At 37.3% G+C, this 13,426-nt stretch overlaps 1 protein-coding gene across 1 annotated transcript in view; it reads right to left on the reverse strand.

Moving 5' to 3' along the window:
• Positions 1–3,300: 3,300 nt before the first annotated feature.
• RAP2A (RAP2A, member of RAS oncogene family) overlaps positions 3,301–13,426 on the reverse strand; it is a 31,374-nt gene continuing 21,248 nt past the window's right edge. Inside the window, exon 2 of the mRNA XM_081129820.1 lies at positions 3,301–7,109. Coding sequence (XP_080985946.1) covers positions 6,872–7,109 — 238 coding nt within the window. The 3' untranslated portion in view covers positions 3,301–6,871. The remainder of the gene's footprint in view (positions 7,110–13,426) is intronic.

Here is a 13,426-nt window from a genome sequence, read left to right on the forward strand (position 1 = left end):
AAGCATGCTGCTATGTATTATATGAAGAAAGTGTCCTCGTGTCAGGTTAGTTTTAGAAACATCAGCATATTTTTTCAGGGCCTTTTCCAATATGGGAGATGTGTTTTTCCGAACTTCTTGACTCGATAACCATTTCCTGCAAAACATCTCATCGTGTAAAACCTCTTCAGAACACACTTGGGGAAAACTTATCCAAAGAAATAACTAATATCCATGTGCTGGAACGTCCCATTGGCAGATCTCCCTCTGGAACCTGACTCACAGATTGTAGGCCATGGCTTTCTCACTTTCTTACCACGTAGACATGACTGGGGACTAAATAAATGAAGCCCCCAGTTGTTTTGGTTCACCCTTTTTAAAATTTGCTGTCTTACTCAGATTTTGTGATTTTTTTTCACAGAAATTCTACCGTCCTTCCACTAATAGTATATGTTTCTTGGCTTTAGTACGTCCCCACTAAACAATGATTTACTTCAATTGCTCTAAGTATATGTGAATTACTCATTTTGTAGGATCATATTAGAAAATGCTTTCCAATCCTGACATTTTTAAATAAAAATCTCACTAAAATCTAAAAATGTGTAATATTTAACTGAAGGCATGAATCCAGGATTTATTATTCAGCATGTCTGATATAAAGATCCCTCTGACCCGCTCAGCTTTGCTACTGTCCCCAAACTAGCTGAGTGCCCTGATGTCCACCCTCCAGGGGCTAGCCCATTGCAGATTCTACTGTTAGCTTCCTTAGGAAATAGACATATCCTGTAACAGCAGAGCCCTGGAGCTGTTGTATTGCCACCCACCCCCACCCATCATATAGATACCTCAAATTCCCAGAATGGAAGAGCTCAGGCTGGTCATACTGGCTGTGGAAAGAACTGAGCCAGTAGCAGCCTCTGTAGGCTGCGCCCAGGACTTTGGCTTGGCCTGCGTTACTGGAGTACTGGCATGCAAAAGTAGAAAAGGTACAAATGAATTATTTCTTGCCAGTAGGTTAATTTGTATCTGCTTGAGGTGAAGAGAAAGGCAAGGAGACAAGACTAGTGTTATAGAATGACTGTTGGAATCCCCTCAAAATTCATGTTGAAACCTAATCCCCAGTGTGATGGTATTAGGAGGTGATTAGGTCATGAGGGTGGAGCCCCCACAATGGGATTAGTGTCCTCACGAAAGAGACCTCAGGGAGCTGCCTTCTCCCTTCCACCAAGTGAGGTTACAGTGAGAAGTCAGCAGTCTGCAACCTGGAGATGGGCCCTAACCAGACACCAAATCTGTCAGAGTCTTAATCATGGACTTCCCAGCTTCCAGAAGTGTGAGAAATGTTTGCTGTATAACCCACCCAGTCTATGTATTTTGTTTTAGCAGCCAGAATTAAGCTATCAGGGATTATGTATATGTGTCTACTTGTGTATTGCTGCGTCAAGTCAATCGTAGGAGTAACCCTCAATGAATAATAGCTGAATGAGTCTGGATGAGTGGGTGCCATTTCGCTAAAAAGAATTCACAGTGAGGAAAAGGTGATTTAAAGTTAGAGGCTTCAGTCTGCATCTTAACTCTGCGTCTTGACCTTGGGTGATTCATTTTACAGTCAGTTTCTCATGAGTAACATGGAGTTACTCACCCTTCCACCTACATCTGTGTGTATCTGCATGTGTATATCTGCATAGAAAGATGTTGGGATGATTTACAAATGTTATTAACATGGTTGTTTTGTGGATTTGGAAACTGGGTGGCTTTTCCTTTTATTCTTTATAAATAATATCCAGTATCTAATTTTCTAAGGTAAAAAATGTAAGTTATATCCCAAATATTGTCATTGTAAAATTGTAATCATATGGTAAAACAATGAACTATTTGATACTTTTGAGTTTTTGAGATGAGAGCTTATAAAATATTCCCCCAAACCAAGTATCATTTCTTCAGTTTCTTTTTTCCTAATTTGTGTGCACTTTAAGTCTTGGAGGAATCCTTAGACAGCAAATGAAGAGTATTGCTCTAAGAAAATATTGAAAGAAATAACATCACCTTACCTGAAAGGGCAGGTCTCTTAAAAACCTAATACTTAAAAGGAAAACAAAAACAAAAACCAGAAAAAAAGCCCCACTTAACAAATGAAGTACCGCTGTGTTTTATTAGTATTTATATGGAAACATGGGTATTTAAAATTTAAGAAACAAATAAGAGGTCAGAAGCTTTTTAAGGGAGTTTGTAACAATTTTCTCCACTTCACAGGTCCCAGAGGTCAGATGGGTTCCAAATTGGGTGGCACTTTATTCCTTCAGCTATTTGTATGTCCATTCATGGACCTGTAATGATCAGTAAACTGTGTAACTTGGGAGAATTTCAAAATACTATTTTTCAGTCACAAAGAAACTCTTCCAATTCAAATGAGAATTTGATCTATTTAAATAATTTACAAATGCTTCAAATGAGAAAATAAAGAAAGCTAACCAGCAGTTATTTATCTATTATGCTAAAATATAGGCACATTTTCCTTTAAATATTTGAGATTCTGTCTACAGTGCCTCTGTTATATTCATTCAAATTATTCTTATATTCTAAAACAATGGAGCTTCTAAACTGGTGGAGTGTTGCCAGGGGATTTCAGCAGAGTTTGAAGGCAACATAACCAAAAGGCATAGTTTAAATTGGCTTAGGGAATGAATGGGCTTCTTATCAGAGCAGCTGAAGCTGTATATAATTACCAGCATCTGTCAACATTCACAGGGCCCCATATAGAACAGGCAGGTCCTACAGCCCAACAGAGCACAACCTCTAGCTTCTGGCACCTCAGACTCCACAAGACAGGAACAGAAAGACAGCTCCAAGCCATCACTAGAACACTGATATATTTTAGTGATACTAGCAGGACTGCTAATTAAAGTTATCTAGAACAATTCTGTTAACATTAGCATTAAGGCTGCAAATTAGCCAGATAGCATTATTTTGTGTTGAATAAACTTGTGGTCAGAGAATGAAAAAAAAAACCACAGACTCCCCCATCTATATATCTATATATATATATATCTACATATATATCTACATATAGATATATATATATATAATACTATTTATAAGTTTATATTTGTGATTACTGATTTTTAAATTTTGTGTTTTTATACAGGGTATGAAAATGGTCTACTAACCTCCCTTTTTATATGATGAATTCTCAATTTTATTTAGCTTGAATTATCTCTGTATGAAGAGTATTAACTAATTTGGTGGCAATTTCTAGTTGTTTTTGTATATAGTAAATACAGTTCAGTAACGAACGTGTACAAAACCAAATAAAATTCAGAGGAAATTTCATTAAATAAATTTATTTGTTAAAATAATTTAACTCCAAATACAACTGTTGAATTTGCATTGAGTTATAACTACAATTCATGTTTTAATTGAAATGTCAAGGTTTAACAACTGACATTGTTACAAAACAATAAACTGTTGTTAAATTTTGAATAGTCAGTTGTATTAGAGCTCAACAATTAACTGTGAACTATATTTATCTCTGGGAAACCCCAAATCAATAATGATAAGTCTGTTTCCAAAACCCACTGCAGTCATTCTTGAAACCCTGATCAAGATTTAACAGATGCACAATGACACATTAATTGAAAAAAGAAAAGACCCCCATAGTCTTTAAGATTTGATTGGCTAAGGAGACAATTAAAGCTTACCCAGTGCTAACACAAGACTACTGAGACAACAAAAAACTAAAAAAACAAAAGAAACAAAAAAGCCAACAGCAACAAACAAAATAAGTACTTATATATTCACACATAAAAAACCAACATTCCCACTGAACAACTCTTAAAAACAAACAGCAGACATCCTTAGGCAACATTTTTTATATAGAAAAGCAAGTATCAGTAGTTTTACCACAGAAAAGTGATGGCAACTGTAGCAATTAGAGTCAAGTTCAGTCCTAATTCTACAAACCAAAGAAGAAAATCATCAAAGCACCTTTCAATAGTTTAAGAAAGATTTTATGTAATACTTTTGATGCTGGCTTGTTTTGTGTAAGTGGAACAAAATGAAAATCTTCAGTTACCATCGCTATCACAGCTTAAAAGAACCAAAAAAAGTTGCAACATAAAAGAAAAAAAACTTTAACAAATGTTGCCTTTGTATAAAAGTAAAACAAGGCAAAACAAAAACAAAAAACCTTATCAAAATAGCTAAAAAAAAAAAAAAAAAGTGGGTCTTTGGATTAAACCATAATATTTTTAAGGCATGTTAGAAAAACTTCCACTTATCTAGTTGCTAGTCTGATCAGGGCATAAAATAATAGCGACACAAGGTCACCAACTTTTCTCTGTAGCCACTATTATTTCATGTGCCAACAAATTTAATCTTCCTGTTCTTAAGCTTTTTATTAACATCTCAACAAGCACATTCATTTGAGCTGAGTTATATTCAAAGCAGATGAAATACCAACAGTAAGAGCACACGAGGGTTTCCCGTTTCTGGATATCATTGTTTACGCTTTGTCATTAATATGTAGGAAACACTGTGATCAGGCAGCCAAGTCGGTTATTATTAACATCTTTACAGTAAAAGCCCACTTTATTGTCTGACACAAACACTTCTTACTAAAACTCCAATTTTTAGATAATCTTTTCCACCTTACATTTTGCCATACCTTTCATATTATTAAACTCATTTTTCTTGTCTGCATAGCAATCCATGATGTAAAACTGTAGAATCTTTACAGATGCTTCTAATATGGAATCTTAGTTGTCACAAATTGCTGTTAAATATGAAATTCTAAAAAACAGAATCACTCTGAGAAGTTAAAGGCTACAGAACTCAACCAATTCACTAACAAATATTTCTATTTCGGTAGAGAAATCATACTTCTTGAACCTTTGCATTTCTCTACGCATTGAGTCAAATCAACTTTTACACAATGAAATTTGTTTCAATGAAATTGGTTAGAACATTTTGTCCTATAAACAAGGTGCTTCATTCATAATTGAGGTTTCTAAAAAACCTATACTGAAGAATGGCAATATTCACATCTCAAAGACTCAACAACCATGGCCTGGTTTTACCCATGTACCTGTTTTCTCATCTGTGAGAAGTGACTATCTGCCTTTTTCCTATCCTTCAAGCATAATGCCAGTTTACTCAACACTGAGGGCTACCAATGACCTCAATGATGTATAACAAACACGTAAATAATTTTTAAAAAGATGCTTTTGATACACTATATCTGCAGCACAGATTCTCAGTATAGACAGCCATCTCTGACTTGTGCCAAATTCTTAGGAACAATAAACACACATGCACACACGAACATACACTATTCTCTCAGTTACACACATAGACCAGAGGTTACTTGCACAAGAGGGTGAAACAACAAAATGTGGGGCAGTATGTAGATCACAGGCTCGGTGATATTGCAGTTCTGAAGGCCAAATTTATCTCGAGAATCAGCTCAAGGTACTCTCTTCAGCATTTATGACTCAAGTTAAAAACCTTTCCTACACTTGATTGTGAAACTTATGCATAGGTTTTTCCTGTGCCATTAGTCATGCAAATGATAAATACTTCTCGGCTATAAAAACCAGCAATGTCGGAGCTTGAGCACCTTTTCAAAACAAAATATTCTCTAGCTTTATTTGCCAATTCAGTAATCAGGGCAAAACTGTTATGAGAAAATCTTTATATAATTCTCCAAGAAAATTAAAGATAAAAGATTTTTTTTTTTTGTCCCTTACCTTCCACTCTATAATTATGTTCTACTTTTAAGCCCAAATTATTTCACATGGTTATTCAATCTTTTTAAAGGCTTGCAATAAAGCTCTGCTACAGCAAACTTGATTTTGAAAGCAGGTTAACCAAGAACCACACCACAACCATAGCCCTTAAAGGCAAGAAGGAATTTGCTGCTTTAACAAACATAAAAATGCAAGATACTTGTACTGTCCTGTGAGGTTTCTGCAAACGGGAACATGTGGATGCAACATGGCTTCATTTTCCGTACACGATGGTGCTAGTTCATCTACTACTAGAATGCTTCTTGTTAGTAAGGCTGGGCAATCGCTTTGCATCACAGCTGCTTCCTTCTTGCTCAGTAATGTAATCAAGACCATACCTGCTTGGTTAACAGAGGGGGGGTGTCTGTGATTTTATCTGGATCAAAACCTTGTGAGAGCCTTCGTTTTCTGTGGCAAAGCAGGCGATTTTACACATTCTAAAACCAGATTGTACTTTTACATAACCTGTTTTGACTTTTGCTCTATCAAGGATCGATGTATGAGTTAGTTCTGTGTCAGAAATTAGGATAACATCTACAATTAAGCATCACTTTTGGAAAACAGAAATGTGTCAGTTGAGCAAAGAATCTCTCCCTGTAATGCTGTTGGCAGGTCAGCTGTTATCTTGACGGAATACATTGGTTAGAAGCACTATCTCAATTCCTGAAATTCAGTACTCTTGTAGGAAAATATTTCTCCTTTACTTATTATTATTTTTACAGAAGATAAAATATTTTAATTGTAGTGGTCATAGGAATTCTTCCGGTTTCTCTCTCATGATTATTTTTAATTTATACAATAGTTGCTTCGGTCATCTCAGCGACAATGCCATCATAGCTTTCAAAGGAGATCACCCTGTAGATCGATTGGCTATGCCTCAAAGTTGCAGGTGTGTAGAGAAGACTGAGGACAATGGTGAAAACTGTAGTTACTGAACCCAAATGTTACTCAGAGATATCAACGGACAATCACTGCTGAATTCTGAATGAGGGCTGCTATTTCACTGTAGATTCACACCACACATCCTGCAAACTCCGCAGTCGGGCAGACGAGGTTTGTATCGCCTATGATATTGGGCAAATCCTGTCCAGGACAGCCATTTCTGAATGCTATTGTATGTTACATGCAGAACAGCATGGGTCATCTTTGTCAGGCTGTGCAGCATAGTTCATCTGCCTCACAATTTCTGCAAAGAGTTCGTCCACCATTGTTTTACTCTTAGCAGAAGTCTCCATAAAGGGGCAGCCCCACTCCTCAGCAAGGGCTCTGCCTTCATTGGATGACACTTCTCTCTCACTTTCCAGGTCCACTTTGTTCCCAACCAAGATGACTGGCACTTTCTCATACCTATGAGAAAATAAACACAACATGCATATATTGTAAAGTCAGCACAAAGTTCAACAGGTAAGATATATTTTCTCTTTTTTCAGTATATTCTGCTACAAATATTCTCTTTTGTTGCATGAGAAATTATTTGCCCCACTGGCTTGACATCTACCTGAGAGTGTTCAGGAACTGCTCCCACAGTGGATCATAAATGGGTTTTTCAGCCTGGCTGTCATGGCTCAGTGGTTGAGCGTCGACCCATACACTGGGAGGACACTGGTTCGATTCCCGGTCAGGGCACATGCCTGGGTTATGGGCTCGATCCCCAGTGGGGGGTGTGTAGGAGGCAGCCCATCAATGACTCTCTCATCATTGATGTTTCTCTCTCTCTCTCTCCCTTCTCCTTCTCCCTTCCTCTCTAAAAATCAATAAAAATATAAGAAATGGGTTTTTCAAAATTATGTTTTTAATTAATCAATTACATATCCTTTAAAATCAATTTACCTTTCCAGATATACTTGGAAAATTATTCTCAGAATAAATCTTCTTAGATGGATTAAACTTTTTTTAATATATGAGATGCTTACTCAAAATGTCTTTACTATGCTCTGTAATATACAAAATTGATCATATTAATAAGAAAAAAGCTGGCAGAAATCATTAAGATGAAAATCATCAAATGAAGCTAAACTCTTCCCCTTTATAAAACTTATACATTAGCCAGTTGAAAGATAATTATGGTTCTTTCCAGTCTGACAAGGATGAAGCATTTCAATCATTAGCTTTATTTGATGTTATCTATTCTTTGCCTTCCTAACTAGCATAGGTGTGTTACAGACTGCATGTTTGTGTGTCCATTGCCCATATGTTGAAACTATTTCCCAATATAATTGTATTTAGGAGGTCAGGCCTTTGGGAGGTAATAGGGTCGTGAGTGTAGAGTGCTCATGAATGGGATTAGTAACCTTAGTAAAGAGACACCATTGCCTCTACAGCCACGTGAAGCCACAGCAAAAAGTCTATGATCTAGGGGAATGATCCCTTCTCACCAGATGCTGAATCTACCAGAGCTTTGATCTTGGACTTTCCAGCCTCCAAAAGTGTGAGAAATAAATTTCTGCTCTTTAAGCCATTTAATCTATGGTACTTTTGTTATAGCAGCTAGACAGGGCTAAGATAAGGTGACTCTGAATAGACATGTCTGGTAAAAGCTAAACTAATAAAGATAACAAATGATATGAAAGGAACAAAGTAAAAAGATCCTACATCACTTTGGAACCTAAAGATGATTCTTTCTACAATGGCTACTCACTGTATAAAAATACATGGTGCTACTCTGCATATTTATTTACTATTCTTATTTATGTTTGTTCTAAGAAATGTTGATAATATATTTTCATAAGTTTATCAATTTTACTTTACCATCATTTTAAAAGCTTTTTGTGACTTTAGTATAAATCAGCATGTGTATGTGTGTGTGTGTGTGTACTTTCCCCTAAGCAGAATGCACCTCTAGTTTATAAAAGAAGTAAACTGCAAAAATGCACACGGGTGATAAAAAATGTGACTGGACACAGCTCATCTGTTAGAAGAGAAAACTACATAGTCAAGACTTTACTGAGGCAGGAGTTGTATAGAATTTTTATCATTCAAGAAAAACAGGCAGGAATGTTAGAGACAATACTTCTACAATTACATCATCCTTTCAAGATGGCTCTCTCCACTCACCCTAAAGTGTAAAGCAAACTATATTCCCAACAGAATCTCACTTTTTTTTCTTTGGCACTAGATCAAACCGAGAGTGGTCTCAACATGAGGGCACATTCTAGGCAGTGTGCCATTTAGCAATCTGAAATATAAAAACAACTTAAAGATGAGTGGGGAGAACAACATGCACAGTAAAAACTAGAATCTGGATATTACCATCTTGCAAAAAATGGATTTGGACAACTCCGATTTATATCAAAGAACTTTATATGTGAATTTACTGTATACCAACTCTGCCTGTGCTTTCTGGCCTCAGGTCATACTGAGAACTCTAAACACAGGGTTTTATACATCTAGGACTCTTACACACAGTCAATTATGTGTACCCCTCGGCCTCTGGGTGGACAAATGGCAATGAGAATGAAGTTGCATTACAAAGCCTATATACATCAGCTGCTTCGCACACAAGCCCTCTTGACCTGCCATACAGAGCAGCTTTGCAGGGAGCTAACACTGCCAGTCCTGTCAGGACAATGTCAGTTCCTAATCTGTTTTAATTGCAAAGACATAAATGCATTTTATTTTTCTTATGAGACTATATATATATATATATATATGATCTCAATCACAGTGTGCTTCAAAATGCTTTGTTTGGCAGTGGAGTAAAATGAACATTAATTACTTCAGTAAAAGTGGTTGAATTTAAGTTAAAAATTAATTTCAATCTGTTTACAATACTTAATAATAAAAAAGAAAGTGATAAAACATCATTTTATAATATTTGTAAGCAATATTGTAATACTTTTTAGTTGTAATAGAATATTGTTTTATATGTAAAGAAATATTTCTTATATATTTAATTAAAAATTACAAATACACAGATTTTCAAAACTTGTGAACTAGCACACTGTTTGAATCAAGAATCTGAATAAATCTTACTAACAGATTCTCAAAAGAGCAACAAAACACTGCAAACATAGGTCCACATGTAATAGCATTTAATAATTGTTAAATAAAAATGGCAATTTAGTCAGTATAAAAAAACCTGTCCATTATATCACTAACCAAACTCAGTGGTCTTTTCTTTTTTTCTGATTTTGAGAGTACATTTATTAAAGCTGGGGACAGTGAAACAAAGGAAGGGCTTAGGATAGAAGAAGCAACAGCAGAGTGCCTAGGCGGGGCTGTTCTGACCCTTTAGAAACAAAGAAGTGAGCCACATAGGGTAGTGTGGACTCACTGAGAAGTAAAGGTCACAGTGACAGAAGTGAGCCAAGGTGGGGCTGCTGTTAGCTCACTGAGAAGTCAGAAAAAGGAGCCCTGAAGACAGGTTCAGGGGGTTGGTCTGGGACAAGCTGCTGCTGTCCACTGCTCCCCTGGTTACAAGTCTCGTGGTGACCCTTAGAGTTTAGGAGAGAAAGGTAAAGATGCACGAGAGTGAAGAAAGGACTCCTGAGAGGGAAGAAACGTGTGGGCGTGCTTCAGAGAGGGCCTGCTCAGTGGTCTTTTCTAAAACCAAGATGCTCAAGATGCTAGAGAAACTCAGATTCATATCCTCAGAAGACTTTAAAAGACTGAATAAGATCTTTAGGAAGAAACAATACTATGTACATTTCAGAATACCAGTCAGCGATAATTTTTGTCTCTCTGTAACACTAAAATAGGAGATGGTAGAAAAGATATAAACTAGGATTTGGAGGCTCAGTGTCCAGTCCTGCCACTGAGAGGTTGCAAGACAGAGAGCGCATCATTTACTCTACTCACCTGTATTTTACTACCTTGTCAGCAAAAAAGGGAACAAGAATATCTGTTCCCACTTAACACAAAAAATTGTTGAAAAGGTCAAAGGAGATAAATGTAGGAAAAAAACAAGGGTAGTGTTTCTTTCCCCTTCTGCACACTGAGACCACAGCTTCAGTAAGTTAAAAAGTAGGAGATGCACCCGGCTGGGCATGGCTCAGTGGTTGAGCATTGACCCAGGATTCAGGAGATCACGGTTCAATTCTCGGTCGGGGCGCATGCCCAGGTTGAGGGCTAGGTCCCCAGTTGGGGGTGTGCAGTAGGCAGCCCATCAATGACTCTCTTATCATTGATGTTTCTCTCTCTCTCCCCTTTATCTCTCTGAAATCAATAAAGATATATTTAGAAGAAAAAAAAAAAAGGAGATGCTAATCAAGGGAGGTGAGGAGCTCCTGAGGAAGGGTGAGCCAAGTCAGGGTGCTAGTGTGATGTGGGTACAAACAGGCAAGAGAAAGATGGAATCAAAAGGAGGACAGCAGCCAAATGACGTCCAGTCCCCAAGGTGAGGATCACAGTAAAGAGGAACTAGAAAGTGGAACTTCCTTCCCCAAATACTCATACCTGTGGGGAAGGGAATCTAAGGTGGCTGTGGATTGGGATGACAGAATGGAATCTATATGCGGAAGTAAGATTTGGAGAAACGTGGACCCTCCGTAAGGAAGATGAGTGAGAAGGAGAATACAAGAAGCAAAAGGTTGTGTTGACAGAAGAGAAGAGTGTGTGAGGAAGCTGGTCTTGCTCTCTGCTGTAGAAAGATGGTATATCAAAAAACAAACACTAATTTGAAAGACTATATGCACCCTTATATTCATTGCAGCGTTATTTACAGCAGCCAAGATTTGGAAACAGCCCAAGTGCCCACAGTAGATGAGTGGATAAAAAAGCAGTGGGACATTTACACAATGAAACACTACGAGGCTGTAAAAAAGAAGGAAATCTTGTCGTTTGGGATAGCATGGATGGACCTGCAAAGTATTATGCTGAGTGAAATAAGCCAGTCAAAGAAAAACACCAAAATAAACTAACAAACAAAATAGAAACAGACTCAGAGATATATAGAATGGACTGACAACTGTCAGAAGGAAGGGGTGCTAGGGGACTGGGTGAAAAGGTGAAGAAATTAAGCAAAAACAAACAAACAAACAAAAAACAGACACAGACAACTGTGGTGACTGCCAGAGGGCAAGGGGAGTGGTGGGAGATCAGAAGAGGGCAAAAGGGGATAAATGGTGGCAGAAAGACTTGACTTTGGGTGGTGAACACACAATGCAGTATACAGATGATGTATTATAGAGCTGTACACTTGAAACCTATATGGTTTTTTTAAATTAACCAATGTCACCCCAATAAATTCAATTAAAAATGTAAAAAAATTAAAAACAATAAAAATTAAAAGTACAGAAAACAAACAACAACAATAACAAAACACCCAGCTCAAGTACTCCAATTGCAGAATTGCCTCTAGCTAGTTCTGTGAATTTAGAAAATTAATCTCTTGGTTCTTCAGTTTCTTGAACTTTAAAATGAGTTGGACTAGAGAATTTCTAAGATGTTCTTAAGTTCTGAAGTTAAATATCAGAAAAGATACAGTGGGTCACTCCCGTAATCAACACAAATCCTTTAGTGAGTAACTGCTAAGAGTTTAGCACTGTTCTAAGAATAACACCCAACAGGCTGATCTTTACAAGAGATATGAAAGTGCCTATCAGGAGGAAGGCAAAAAGGTAGGGGAAAACCTCATCAGATTCTGTGGGGTCACCAACCAGCAGAGACTTTCAACTCTACAAGCAAAGCAGCTACTGCCAACATGCTGACTCATCGGGCAGAAAGTACTCAGGACCTAGGCAGTTCCATTTCACTGATAGTAATGTTCAAACACAAAAATGTGGGATGGTTTTAACTATGTGAATACTGAAGGCTCTATTGAAAACTGTTTATTACTCGTTATTTATGCAACGACAATCAAGTATCATATATTTATTCATCCAGTTAACATATATTTATTTGATAAGAGCCTACTATGTGCTAGATACTATTCTAGGCACCTATAATACGTCAATGAATGAAACAAAGATATCTGCCCTCACAGTAATGATAGTCTAGCAGAGGAGACAGGCACCAACAATAAACATCAGCAAATCATAGATTTACTGCAAGGTGTTAAGTACAATGAGAAACAGAAAATGTAGATCAGCAAGGGGCTGTGGGCACAGGTTCAATTTGAAATTAGATGATCAGAGTAGGCTTGTTGGGAAGGTGGCCTGTGAGCAAAGATGTGCAGGGAATAAGGGAGTCTGCCAAGCACGAATCTGGGGGAAGAGTATTTTAGGCAGGATATGGACCAGACAATGTGAAAGCTGGTGGGGTGGGCATGGTTGTTCAAGAAACAGCAAATGGCCTGTGGGGTGGATAACCTCTTGCAACTTCTGCAGTGCAGGAAACTTGCTCATTTGAGGCTAGATAGAACTGAGGAATCTGGGTAGCAGAAGTAGCCTCAGCAGAAGTAGTCTCAGTCATGTATGTGACATTATGACAGGGCCAATTATACTGTTTAAGAGGACTAGGGACTTGGTTAGTGGTTCCTTTCATGTCCTATAGTAAGTAACAGTTGTCTATATGAGTTGTCTTCATTTTTTTCCTTTTCTAAAGATCATTTGGGAATAAAGCTGAAGATGCAAAGTTCTAAAAATATTTATGGATTATTGTTAACCTGACCATGAGCAGGATACCATCTTGTCCACATCTTAAACATTGGCTGGTTTCTAATCAAGTTTAGTGCATCTTCCTTGATATTTCCTTTAAGAGCATGACCAGGGTGATATAGTGGCTGC

Source organism: Miniopterus schreibersii, assembly GCF_964146895.1.
Source record: "Miniopterus schreibersii genome assembly, chromosome: 2".
Lineage (NCBI taxonomy): Eukaryota > Metazoa > Chordata > Mammalia > Chiroptera > Miniopteridae > Miniopterus > Miniopterus schreibersii.